The sequence below is a fragment of the Cyclopterus lumpus genome, chromosome 18 (assembly GCF_009769545.1).
Source record: "Cyclopterus lumpus isolate fCycLum1 chromosome 18, fCycLum1.pri, whole genome shotgun sequence".
NCBI lineage: Eukaryota > Metazoa > Chordata > Actinopteri > Perciformes > Cyclopteridae > Cyclopterus > Cyclopterus lumpus.
Genome location: NC_046983.1, coordinates 6,086,909 through 6,101,118, shown reverse-complemented (window position 1 = coordinate 6,101,118; position 14,210 = coordinate 6,086,909). Strand labels below are relative to the sequence as shown.

General features: G+C 45.9%; 1 protein-coding gene across 1 annotated transcript in view; it reads right to left on the bottom strand.

Moving 5' to 3' along the window:
• Nucleotides 1-2,455: 2,455 nt before the first annotated feature.
• LOC117748134 (putative protein TPRXL) overlaps nt 2,456-14,210 on the bottom strand; it is a 50,774-nt gene continuing 39,019 nt past the window's right edge. The window contains exon 3 of the mRNA XM_034557766.1: nt 2,456-3,325. Within this exon, the coding sequence (XP_034413657.1) occupies nt 2,817-3,325 (509 nt within the window). The 3' untranslated portion in view covers nt 2,456-2,816. The remainder of the gene's footprint in view (nt 3,326-14,210) is intronic.

The following is a 14,210-nucleotide window of genomic DNA, read 5'->3' as shown; positions in this document are numbered from 1 at the left end:
TTTTTTCTTTGTCGGCGATTTTTTTTTACTTTTTATTTTATTTATTTTTTCCAGAAGCACTCTAAATATACAAAGTGGCACCAGATAAAGAAAGAAAGAAAAAATAAAGTAAAACACATAGTACATTGTCATGATCTTTTCCACGGTGACAAATACACGTATGGGATTACAAAGTAAAATACAAGATGAGGGTAAAAAATTGCAAATCTCATGATATAAAGTGGACGTGAACTAAAAGTGAGGAGGATTTGGGTTTGTGTGGTTATACAAGAGACAGGGGGTGAGATTTTATCGTGTATGAAAAATAAAAATAAACGACAGTATGGACTGAACTGATGTACTAAGTTGTACTACATGTTACTTCAGGTACAACAAAAGCAAGCAACCAGGTGGATTTCCATGTTTACAGGGAAAACAGTTGTTTTTTTTGTACATTTTGTTTTACAGTTTTTTTTTCTTCTTCCTTCTCATTAAGTGAAGTAAGTTCCCATTAAACGTGCAGTAAAAAGTAAATATTTATGTATACAGTTGATAAGTATAGGAGCACTTTCTTTCCAACGAGTAGTACTTACAGACTATAGATTGCCGGATTGCAGAAAAAGCTGCTCCGGTCAAACCAAAAAGTTTTTTTTTTTTTGCTAACATAAAAAAAAAAAAAAAAAAAGGTTCCATTGCATCTGATATTCTTTTGCTTTATTACAGTCATGAGATTTTGCGCCTCTGCAGCTGCTAAAAAAGAAAAGAAACATCACTGTAGACAGGGGAGGCACAACATCTCAACATTGTCATGTGTCTGTGTGTTAGTGGTCAGCTCAAAAGATACACAATGGATGTTTTCGTTTGAGACATCACATTCTTATCTCAATGAGAAAATCCATTAAATGTAATTTAAACTTAAAGCAACTAAAAAAAAAAAAAAAAACTAATACAAAAGCTATTTTTTTTCTGTGTGTGTGTGTAATGAAGGAAATGCTTCGTCCTGGTTCGCGAAGCTTTGGTTTCACTTTGACACCAATATATTTTTTTTTCTCAGCCTCCAATCAAACAAAACTCCCCGTTATCAGAGACGTTGCGTTTTGATTGTTCTCCGTTGAGCTGATTGTTACATTCATGCTCAAAGATGCCGTCGCCACGTAATATGGAAAAAGCACAATCCACTAGTGCGAGGAAAAAGAAGACAAAAAAAAGGACTCTTGGACAGCCACGTGTGGGTTAATGTAACCTTGAAGGCTTGAGTAGAGGTGAAAAAGAAGTTGATGCTTGTCGTTCACGTGTACATTATGATATTTATTGCTCAGTCTATCACACAACAAGAAAGAAATAACAGTAAAAAGATGTCCTTGCAGCTGTTTTAGGATCAGCTAGGCCATGTTTACGCCCCTCTAATCCTATTATCGGTGTACATCTACAGTATACACTAAATATAGCCTACAAACACACACTATGTACTGCATAGCGGGAACGTACACACATACCATTTAAATTTGCACCTTCATAATTTTAATCTCGGTACGACACACTGTGCTTACCCAGGACTTTTAGTCCAGCAGTGCCCTTGGCCTCAGTTAAATGAATCTGCTTCTGTGTGTGTGTGTGTGTGTGTGTGTGTGTGTGTGTGTTCGTATACACAAAAAAAAAAAACGGGGGTAAGTATTACAACGTGACGTACACAGTAGCATCCAACTGAGGTGATTCGAATATCCACGGCCATGTGCTCGCATGCTTTTCCAGCCGATGCGGCAATTTTGCATCTAGTAAGAGGGGTTTGGTCTCAACCTCGCCAATCAAAAAGGACGAGAGACCGGAGGAAAGGTAGCGAGACCAAAGGGAACGAAAGCAGTTAGCGCCCGTTGTGGTCCAATGTTTATGTACAAAGAGGGCCCACTGGTAGGTGAGCGTCAGTCATCAGAAGTTCCTCGTACCAGTGGCGTTGTGTCGTCTGAAACGAGGAGTTGCAGCAAATTCCATCGGCTCCCATGTCTGGCCAAGAATCTCCATTTTAAAAAAAAAGAAAAGAAAAGGGGACTGACACAAGGGTGTGGTTTTCTGGGCTGAGTATTTAAAGCTTCAAGTCCTTGTAAGATTTGAACGCGGTTGAGTTTTGGTCTGCTATTGAGCAACTTTAAAATCACACACACACACACACACACACAAGTGTCTCGGTGACGGAATCCACGGACGGCAGCGTATGAGAAAGACCATTATGTCCAATATATTGTTGCAGCCCGGGAGCAGTGTTCTGAAACTTCGAAAAAAGAAAAAAAGAAGGCATAACCAGACACACTTTGAAGTCAAAATAGTCCACATGTACAGCTTTGTTTCTAGAAAAGAAAAAAAAAACACAAAACGGAAAAAAGAAATTGTCTCTTTTTGTACAGTGTCATTTTCGAGGGGAATGGGGCCTTCGTGGGAGATGTGTGTGTGTGTGTGGGGGGGGGGGGGGGGGGATGCATGCATGTATTGTATATGTAAAATGAGTTGATTATTGTACAGATTGACTGTCAAGCAGCAGATTGTGTCCGATGAGCCCGACTCGCCAGTAGAACAGCCTCCTTCCATGTCCCGTCACACTGCCCCTCAAAAGTTCCTCCTCCTCCTCCTCCTGTCTTCCAGGTCATGGCCGGAAATAGCACTTCAAAAATGGTGTTTGTGTAGCCACTTAGATTTTTATTAAGGAGCCGTCGTAAAAGTCTTTGGAGAAAGTTTAGTCCTTCCTTGCAGAACAAGGGTGGCTAAAAGCCGCTAGAGCTGTACCAACTATGCCTAGTGTTGCGTTTGAATGCCACGTGTCGTGGCACAGCGGCTGTGTCTCGCGCTCACAGGTACACCTCCCGTCGAGTCAGAGTACCGCAGGATGTCGGCTTGTACTCCCCAGTAGGTGCCAGCGGGATCTCCTCGGTGGGGTGGCGCAGCGTCTCCTCCCCACTTCCCGGAGAGCCGTAGGAAGGCGAGCCGAAGGCCTCGTAGGAGGAGGAGGAGGAAGCCATCTTCTTGTTGAGCAGGTTGCGATTGCGGTCGCCGATCATGTGCGCGGCGGCGGAGGGGTCTCCGTTGGCCATGGCGGCCATGGCGAGGGTCTCTTGGCTGCCGGGCTCGGCGGGGCCGCTGCCGCCGCTGCTGCTGCTGCTGCCGCTGCTGCTGCTGCTGCTGCCGTTGCCGCTCATGAAAGTGGAAAGCTTTGGTTGTTGAGGGGTGGTGGTTGACTTTGATGGCCGTCGCTCGGGCGACGTGCGCACAGGCATCCAGCAGGAGTCCGAGTGGCCGTACTCGTCGCATTCCCGGGTGCACTTGCCGGTCATGGCTACGTCAGGCAAGGGCCGAGAGTCTAGAGGAAGCAGAAGGAGAAGAAGCTAAGTTAAAGACACTGTTTGCTCTATTAAAGTGGGATATTTAATGATAATAACTAACATGGATGCATATTTTTCCTAGCACTTAGTGTTTGGTGTTGGTATGTGTCAAATGGTCATGAATTCCTTCATTAGATGCGTGAATTTGTATTTTCTCCCTAATGAGGTCATCACAGCATCTAAATGTTAATGGAGAAGGTTTAAAACAATATGTATTAAAAAAAAATTAAAAAAAAGAACGGTCACGATGGTTCCCAGGCGACCGATTGTCACAGCCAATGCAACTTCTGACTGTTATCGCTCGTGGAGATAAATGTAGCTCCGACGGATAGAATTGCATTTGTTTTTCATGCAGAAACCCATACCACATGACAGAAACGGAAAACACCAATGAAAAGAAGACTCCACTGGCTACGACAACAGCCTCAAACTAAAAAACAGTAGCGTGAATCAGAGTTGAAATAATGTCATGCTTCAAAACGTGTTTGTGCTGAGAGTAGGAGGAGGAGGAGGAGGAGGAGGGTGGGGGGGAGGAGTTCGGATTGCCATGATCTAAAATGTAAGATGCACAACTGGGCCTGCTCTGTGTATTTGTGTGTGTGTGTGTGTGTGTGTGTGTGTTTGTGTTTGTGAGATGTGAGTACCAAAAAAAGACCGTGTTTCCTTATCTGGTGATTGACAGACGGCAATCACATTCTGATCTAAGTAGCTTAATAGCTTTGTCTGGCTAAAGCACCCCGATATCCTCTTAAATCCACTAATAGGGTTCTTAACCAATTACCTAGCTGGAAGCTGGCCTCAGATTAACGATGTCTACTGTATTATTTGGGAAAGCAAATTATGTGCTTACAAGGAAAACTGTTTTGACAGATACGCTACTGTCCTCGACTACTGTTTGTTTCAGTGCCATATGTGGAAGATAATTATCACAAATATAGAAGAAGAAAAAAGAAGCTGAGTAGCTCAATATAAGATAAAAACTGTAGGATCCGTATGACATTACAAAGAGTTAATAAGAGTGCCGATGTTATAGAGATGCTATGTTAGATGTAATTTATTCATGAAAGTATGGAAAACCAAAAATAAAGCAAAAGTGGAGGGTGAGTGCAAACCAAGCCAAAAGCATGCCTTTGCCCACATACAAAAAAAAAAAGTTTGAACCATGGCTTACTTTTAATGCTCTTTTTCTCCTGTAAAAGACAAAATAGAACAGAAATCACTCTTTATGTATCGCACTTGCAATATTTGCAATATATATATATATATATATATATATATATATATATATATATATATATATATATATATATATATATATACACACACTGTATGAGAAACCTTAAGCAGCATTGAAACTGTCGCAAACAGAAACCGTACCATGCAGAGCAGACACGGGGCTGAGGACCGCAAGCAAAAGGGATAGGTCGCAATAAAAAGATCGGAATAAAAGAACGTACGACCGATCGGAGGGTTTTAAATCACAAGAAACTAAATCACTCTCGCTACGAATGCCTCTTTTTTCTTTTTAGCAAAAACATCGGGCCATTCTTGTGCAGCCCAAAAAAATAAATACTCATTAGAATCCATTTTCGTGACACAAATTACCTTTGTAAAACATCAGCTAATGAGTGCCAGTCTATATATATATATATATATATATATATATATATATATATATATATATATATATATATAGCCAAAGCCTCAGGCAGCAGCTTTATATGAATATAAAAATAACTGTTCATCATTTGTCAGCTGCAAACAGTCGAGGTGCAATGAAACGTAAAACAAGTTGAATAAATGAGATGGCAAGAAACACAGACGGATGCACCGGTGATCACAAATGGTGAACATGCCAGCTGATGTGGTGGAAATGATAGCGGTGGCCATGGATCATGGCACGGGAAGGAGAGCCTCCCTTCTCCTCCGTCTCGACTTGACAAACACAGCCATCAAAGAGACAAGTGGCTACTAGGTACTGATGGTCTTGCTCATTTTCGCCGATACGATTGAGCCATCGGGCTACCCACAATGCACGGCGGCGGCTCTCACGGCGGTCCCGCGGCGCCCCCCCCCCCCCTGCTCCTGAATGCTTATCCAATTGCCTCCTCAACCCGCCAGTCAAGTTCAGACAAACTGTGGCAGAAGTAACATTAAAAAAAAAAATCAGCGGGGACGACCTCTCTCTTCCGCCGGCTCTCGCGGGTAAGCGGCCCCGACCTACGGGCATCACGTCTGCGGCGCCGTGCGCGGTGAGCCGCCGAGGTTGTTAGCCGGCGCTCTGTGTGTTGTCCGCACTGAAAGGAGGCTGATTATTTCCTCGCCGCGCTCCATTGACTCGGTAGGCTTTGCTCAAAATGAAGACGTTTCCCGCAGAGCTAATGAACTGGACCGCTATATGGAAGCAAAAATGCTGGATTCTTTCCTCTTTTTTCCATCTTCACGAGAGTCACCTCCCTCCCTCAGGTTGGGCCGTAAATACGAGTACAAAAATTAAGTATGCTTGAGTTGTCTTATAGCGGTGTGTAATGCTAAATTACTTCTAATAGTTAGATTATTATTGATTTTCACAAGGATAGAAAGAAACATCACTCGTCACATTTGCTTGTACACCTTCGCTAGCCTATTTCATTCAAAGTTCACATTAAATTCGAGAATGCAAGTCTGCAGAATAAAAGAAAATGATGCATGATTAAAAAAAAAAATCTATTGTAATTGTTTCAAGTATTTCTATGGAGAGGTCACGCATCGTGGCTTCCAAAAATATCCATAGACCCTTTTCAAGACCCGATGCAGAAATCAGGACGTAGAAAATGTCATCAAAGAAAGGCCCAAAGAGCACTGTGGGAGGCTTTTTGTTACATATTCACAAACATCCCGCGAGCTCACACTATGAACCATAACGCAACACAATACAAAGTGGGTCACCCGGCTGTGTATTAAAAAGCCTCCCTGCAACACAGAGCCTGAACAAGGAGACCCTCCGTACCGGGTTACGTCCCCCGGGGCTCGGGCCTTGTTGTTTGGGGATCCGGAGCCACAAAACAAGTGGCGCAGTCCGGCCCCCGCTTTCTGCATCGCTGGAAGAGAAGAGCTTTTTAGCCGGTGCTCATAATGGCCCAACGCTCGACGCAAGCCATTAGCCCTTTTATTTATTTTTTTATTTTTTATTTTTTACATCTACTCAAAAGAAGGCTTCCAGATGTTTGCGCCTCACACTGTTTCGACGGTGAAGACTTTTCCCCGGCTGTGCACGCAGGCTGAAAGTGGGCCATTGGCTAGTCAGCCGCCCTATCAGCTGACTAGCTTACACTCGGGGATATTTCAAAAAGAACCTCCGCTGCCGGGGTGCAGTAGCAATTTGATGCGGCTTCTTTAGCACCCGCTAAAGATGTTGCAGTGGTTTAGGGGGGTGGGGGGAGAAAAAAGAAAATGGAGGCTTATAGAGTGACACTTTTGTGTGTTTTCGTTTTGCGTCGTAGTACGGCACACTGTGCTTTCACTGCATGTCAGCAAGTCCCCTCGCCAGTCCGCATTCATCTACGTCAGCGCCACTTTCCCTCTTGAGCTGTGCGGTCCCACGCACCATCACTTCCTCCCTCTCTCTCTATATATATTTCGCTATGAAACGCCGCGGCCTTTCGCCCTCTCTTTTTCCTGCCGGCAGATTCAACCCAAAACAGCGGAGGGGAGGGGTGGAGGGCGGAATGAAAAGAAAGTTAAAAAAAAGGGAGACTGAGGAGGGAAGAGGAGACAAAGCAGAGGTGATGTGTCCGCGTGTCTTTGACGGACATTGGAGTCGGCCGGACAGCAGATAGGGGTCAGAGCAGAAAAGGGAGGATGAGGGCATTCGGGACAGGGTCAAGACGGGGATGATGTAAAGAGGGAGGGATGGGAAGAGAATAAAAAAGGAGCGAGAGAAAGAGAGACAAAGAGGGAGAGAGAGCGTGTGCCGAGTATAGCGGGGTCAGGGCCTGGGAGAAGGGAAGCGGCAGATTGAGTGGAGAAGACAGCATGGCTGCCTCTGGGCCGTCACAGGCCAAACACACTGCCAAAGAGAGCAGTGGAGAGGAGAGTCGGGGAGACAGGAGGGAGAGGAGAGAGAATTGAGGACATTAGCAAAGACAGGAGGAGCAGGGAGGAAAGGACAGAAGAAGAGAGAGTTGATGATGAAAGGGAACTTTGACAACAAAGACGCACTGTGCTGTAAATAAATCCCGGTAGCGGCGCTCGCATTACCGTATCAACCCAAAGACCTCCATTTAGCCCGTTCAACGCTTCAAATTATCTCCCCGACAATACAGTCCCGTGTTCGGGGTCGACGCCCAGCGCCACCATCGTCCTCATTTAACTCAATCTAACACACCTACCGTCACATCCCCTGCATTAGGGGAAACTAAAAAACACTTTAAGCTTCACATGGCTCCAACGTGGAGACACACATTTGCACATCTTCTCGATGGAGACAAAAGAGAGGAGAAGGTTTTCAGGGTGAGGGCAGAACGTACGGCGAGGTCCGGCTTGGAAATGGGCTGGCGATTGCCTCGCAAACCTTCATCAAAGGCCCGCCCGTTCGGACAGATCTGTTTCACGCGGCAGGAGCAATCAGCGTGAAGATGACAGCGTACATCGCCGGGTGTCACACGGATTACTCCCGTGTGGGCTGAGGGAAGGAGAATGAAATATTTATCCTGGAAAAGGAAAGGAAAAAAAAAAAAAAAAAACAGCTGCTGGAAATACTCGGAGGCCTACGTGACAATATGGGAGCGGAGAAAGAAAGGGAGGCAAATGAAAAGTGATGCTGAGAGACGGCGAGGAAAAAACAAAAAACAAAACAAAAGCGAGACCGGGATAGGTATGAAAGTCAAACGGAAGACGGCAGGCAAATGCAGCTCCACGCGGTCGTCTTGCTCACTTTCTAAACATTCTCGCCTCAAACAGGGTCCCATTTAATTAGGTGGAACTTGCCGACTAATTACGGCGTAAGAGCGAGTCTCACTGTGTCTCGATTTGCAGGGCCCCTGTGGCATCGCCTCAAAGCCGAGAGGTCCTCGGCATCAAAGACAGACAGACTCTCGCTCTGAATTCACACACACACACACACACACACACACACACACACACACACACTAAAGGGTGGCTGTGGGGAACCAAAGGGAAGGATATGGAGGGAGGAGAAGAGAAGAGGTGAAGGGGGGAAACGTAGGAGCGTCGAGAAGAAGAATAGCTGCTAAATTATTAACGGCGGCGGGGTTCAGGTGGAACGATATCCACGAGAGAAAAAAAAGAAGGGTATTTGTCTTTCTCTTGCTGAGATGTTTGCCAGACAATTAAAAGGAGGGACGGGAGAGAGAAAGGCATACGCAGTGGTGCAGATGAGAAGGAAAAAAAGAACAAAAAAGGAGAGTCCTGGGGAGCAGTGACCTTTTGAAAAACGCAAGTCATGGCGCGCACCGCCAGCGACCACATTAATTGATTGCAATCACGTCAGCGATGGAGATTTCTTCAGTGGCACAGTAATCCCGTTTAGTGCAGTTAGGATCGGCCATTTTTTTTATTAAAAAAAAAAAAAAAAAAAGGACCAGAAAATGACACGTTCTCCGTCTCTTTTTAGCACCGCTCTTCTGTACATGAGAAATACTGCACGACTCGATGCTGCACTGGAGCCATTCTGAGCCGCCGGCGGCCATGTCCATCTCCTTGGCAGACCTCCCCGGGAGCATGGGAGGCCATGCTGCTTCCTCAAGTCGGAAAACACCTATTTATTTCTGCTAGACCGGGAATTTAACGTTGCCGTTCAAAAACAACACCTTGTCACGAGCTAGAGAAACGCTTGTTGTGACGTGGCAGCAGGTTATCTATTGTCTGCCTTCTGAGCTTCTTGAAGTATTTACTGCTTGGCAATGGCAACTAAGGGGATGATCTGGATGATCCCCCCCCCACCCCCCCACACACACACACACATATACCCCCCAGACTGGCTGCAAAGAAAACCAAAAGGAGAGGGAGAGGGAGTGACTGAGGGAAAAGATACAGAGCCCTGATCGAGTTTAGTAATGAGGTGTCACCTCCCTTTCCATCCCTTTTTCTCGATACCCAACCTCCATGTGGAAAAGCATTAAAAAAATCCACATATATCAGGGCCACTATCATGTACTTTTAGGATAACTTTTCTCGACTATATGAATGTAGATGATGACATCGCCTCCTTTCCATTCTCCCTCTTTCAGCTGCTGCCTATTCCTTCACTAGCTTTAGGATTACTCGAGGCATTATGGGTATGATATGGCCGCTTCCCTCTTCCAGCAGGGTCAATACTCTTTCTGGAATAATGAATGCACTGCGGCCTGCTCCCGAGGTAATTAATTGAGGAGAGATTAACTAGCATAATTTCATTCTGGTGACGATCTCTCAGCCAATTACCAAATGCGGCTTGCACTCTTCCCTCCCCTCTGCACGCATGCTGCCTCTCCGGGTCTCAACCTCTCTCTCTGCCCATTTGAAGAAGTCAGCACTCAAGCCGAGGAGCTCCATAAATAAAAATGTCCCTGCATGTTGTGCGCACTCATTCATCTTGCATGCGTATGCGCGCTCACAAGTGCAGGGGCGAAGCTTCTCGTACGGCGGTGGGTTGTCGTGCTAACCGGTAGCATATTTTCTCAATCTCGGGTACGCACAAATGCAGACAGGCACAGGTTTGCGTCCTCTGATCACTTCTGACCCCCTCGCCTTATCTATAAGTGGAACAACGGCGGGATGATGTGGAGAGGAGAGGAGCCGAGAGACTCATCCACTCTGCTAATAAGAGCGATGGTGCTGGCTTCCTGCCACGCACACACACACGAAACCACTCTACTCCACACGCATCTTAAAACAAAAAAGGCATTTGTGTGTCCCCCCATCAGGCTTATCCTCGATGCACAATCACCTTTTAGAGGCTACAACTCATACATGTGTGTATGTAATTCATGTATGCTTAAAACATTTTTTTTTTAAACATTGCAGTATATAGAATACAGCACCATGTGCAGTTTTCTCCGGCATGGCACGCCGAGCTTTATGCGGAATACTCTGGAAGACCCGCAAGGATTAGCACTAGCCGCTCTCTGCTATGGTGCACACATGCAGCCGATAAAACATCATGGCATTCTGTGCTCATTTTCAACCTGACATCAACCATGCAGCGTGTGTAAAGCCTGTGTGTGTGTGTGTGTGTGCGTGTGTGTGTGTGTGTGTGTGGATGCTCAGCATTCCCAAGCACGGACAAGAAGACAAGCACACAGTGTTATTTGATAAGACAAACACAGCACAGGGATGAAGGGCTGGTGGGTGTGTAGAAAATGGTAGGGCTTACTGGAGCTACTGCGAGCGTGTGTGAGCGACGGGTTAAATCAGTTAAAGAAATGTGTTGTTTTTATTGTTAATTCTTTCTCTCTCAAACCCCCCTCCCCCCCAACTATCCATCCCAAACACACGCACACACACACACACACACACACACACACACACACACACACACACACACTTGCACACTCTCTTGCTCTCTCCAGTCTTTAGAAAAGGAAGTGTCATTGCTTCTTTTCCACTGTTACTCTTATCGCACACTCGCAGGCGCACTCACACAATAGCCTGTTTTACACCATTAAATGGTTATTTGTCAAAATACAATTTCGATTAAATCCCCTACCCTAAAATAAAAAAAAAAAGAGAAAAATAAAGTCTGTGATCGTACTAATAAGAGGCCTAGACATACTACTGTAGGTCTATCAGGAGAGAGGGGCAGCGCTTCCAAGATGACCGGCGGTAGTTTCCAACGTATGGAATTTTTTATCGTATGCCGTTAAAATGAATGGTGACAACACAGCGCATACGTCATGTTGCGCCCTAAGCAGCGTATGCAAAAAGTATAACACCACTTGGCAAAGACACTCATAACACTGGCAACTCAATTGCATTCAAATTTCTTTATGTCCTAAATTTAGCACGACCTACACGTCACAAAATAATGTTGTATTGATGCGTTGCGTAACTTCCGTTTCCAAAACACAGAAGCACAACTCCAGAAATTGTAGTCTGTCCTCACAGTGCGAAATGTTCTCCCTTAGCACCTAGAATCTAAACTGACGCTTCCACTTGTGACAGGTAGCTACCAGCAGCGGGCTAGCTAGTTAGCTTGTGAGTCAGCTGACACCCACCGCCCACCATCCTCGAGCGTAGCAATTAGCTCTCGGCTGCTAGCACGTTGTAGGCCCGAGCGAGCTGGGCACGGCGAGTCACGACCTTAATGGAGAGATAGTGGTGGAAATGTGGTCCGGGTAATTATGCTGACCTCTAGGGAGCGGCTCTCACCTTTTTTTCCGCACGCCGGTTCATGAACAGGCACAGGGGGGGGGCACCGCTCCAAGGCCGAAAAAGGGCCCAATGTTATTCGGAGGGATTTGTTTGTCTGAGCTTCAACGGGTTCACGAAACACGATGAACTCCTGTGTTTTAACCTCAAAGCTCTGAGAAAAACTGATCTGATCAAGTCCTGCTGATCTAGTTGGAGAAATAGTGCATGTGTGTGTGTGTGTGTCTGACTTTGGGGTGAAATGTCACGTTAAGTTTTAGTATGTATGTATATCATTTAAAAAATGTTAGGGGACCGAAATGGTGTACATTTCGCAGTGACCAAGCACCTGAAGAAAAAAAAGCTGCCCTTCACCCTTTTGTGATTGTACTCTTGGTCATCTTCCCCATCTGACTTCTATCCCCCCTCGAGCTCCATTAGGCTACAGGGACGTGATAACACTCCTGGACACAGCTTCACAGTGTTATGACCAGGGTAACCAAACAAGCGATCAAAAAGGTTTTAGAGAATTTTCCTTACAGTGCACCTGCTGGGAAGGTTAAAAACAAACTGCATCAAATGGCCCCTGATGAAAGGGCTAAAAGGATGTGCCAGTCAGCAAATAGGTTTTCAAGAAACTCTTTAATGTATCCTTGAGTCTGACCAGGGGGCCTCTCTCAGGTGTAAAGAAACGCACACCAAAAACAACCTCCCACAGTGTTTGAGCAAAGGCCTCTCTGACAGCATGAAGGACCCATCCGACATGCCAGACATCTGCTCAGGGAGTCTTGATCGCCACCATTTGCATACCAGTCCCGTGTACACGAATATGTGCACGACATACACGATGCCAAGACGTCACCGGATATCTGGCTCGGTCCCCCGCAACGAGTGGCGCGGGAGCTCGGTCGAGATCTGTGATCTTGGATTTCTCGAGTGCCTTAAACACTATCCAGCCACTCTGGCTCAGGCAGAAGCTCAGAGCGATGCGGCCCGATAATGCCAAGGTGTCCTGGATTATAGACGCTCTCACAGATAGGCCACAGTTTGTTCCCTCCTGTGCCGTCACCTTCCCTATTCGCTTCCATCTTTGACTTGAAAGTGCACCGCGGTCCAGAATTTTCCTCTTACGATTTCTTAATTATGGGGAAAAGTAACACCTAATCTTCTCTTGAGGGAGTGTTACTTTTCTGTACATTTACGGCATCATAAATACCGAAATAATACTTTGAACACAGTAATGCATGTACATATTTTTGTCACCCTTTTATTTTTTCCCATGCATGCATGTATGTGTCAACAACATACAAGCTGCGTGTGCACTTCCCGCGTCGGGTCAGATTACTCGCCGTGAAGGAGGAAGGAAGCCCATCTGAACATTTTTCACCGTCCTCTCCTCTTTCTCTCTCCTCCTCCCCCCCCCCGCTTCACCAGCTTAAGGGGGTGTCAGCGGCAGTGGCGCGCCGCATCTTAAACATCGATCACTGCACGATTCCGTTTTTTTTCCTGGCAAACAAACGCCACAGGGAAGACAACAAGGCTCTTTTTCAGTCATCACTCTTAAGTCGCGTCCTCTCCTTGGAGCTCCGAATCTCGATTGTGAAATGCAAGCGGACGCTCGAAAAAGCACGTTTTCGCATTAACGTTCACATTTATCACGTGGATAAACAAGGAAAAGATAGATGATTGGGAGCGAAACCCGGCCCTGGATTCGAGTCACCATAAGCCCGCCTCTCTTTCAACCCCTCAACACACGCCCTTTTTTAGCCGACCAGTTGAGCAATATAGAACTACAGCGCCATGGCTGCAGCAATACGCAGTGTATTATTTAAAGCACCAGGGGCCCAAATTTGTCACTCTGGCAGGCTCATCACAGGCGAACATCCTTTATGAAATGCACTTTTCACGCTGCCTGTCGGGAGGGATCAAAGCAGCGGCAGCCTTGCCCATTTCTCCCTCTTCAGTCTCCCTGCTCCGATTCTGACTGACAAAATGAGTCCATTCAAACCAAATGGATCCCCAATCAAAATAACGAGAGTGTGAGTGAGGCAAAGAGACGGGGCGAACGAGATTCATATCGTGGGTGGGTGAGGTTTGGACAGGTGGGCAGAGACTCTGAAATATGGACACTCATCCTCTCTTATCTTGGCTGGAAATGGTTGGATGTGGGATATAAATGGAATCACGGAACTTGAAACCATGTTTCATCACTTCAAGAACAAAAGCGTCGCGTCTGAACGATTTCAGTGCATCCACTTGACGTCTCGACAAAGCACGCACACCGGATAAGATGAGTTGGCATCACCGCATAGTTATTGTAAAAACAGTTAACTAGCATAGCTTATGTGGCGAACATTAGCTACACGGTGCGATGTGAAGTGGGGCGCATTTAAAGCTCTTATTCCGAACCGGTTCAAACTGCCTATTTCAAAAAGGTTTAATTCAGAGACCAGAGGTTGTAATGCAGCGGCATTGATTGGCGGTACTTGAAAGCCCCGGCAGATATTTGGTGGAAGTATTAGTCTACCGATTGCA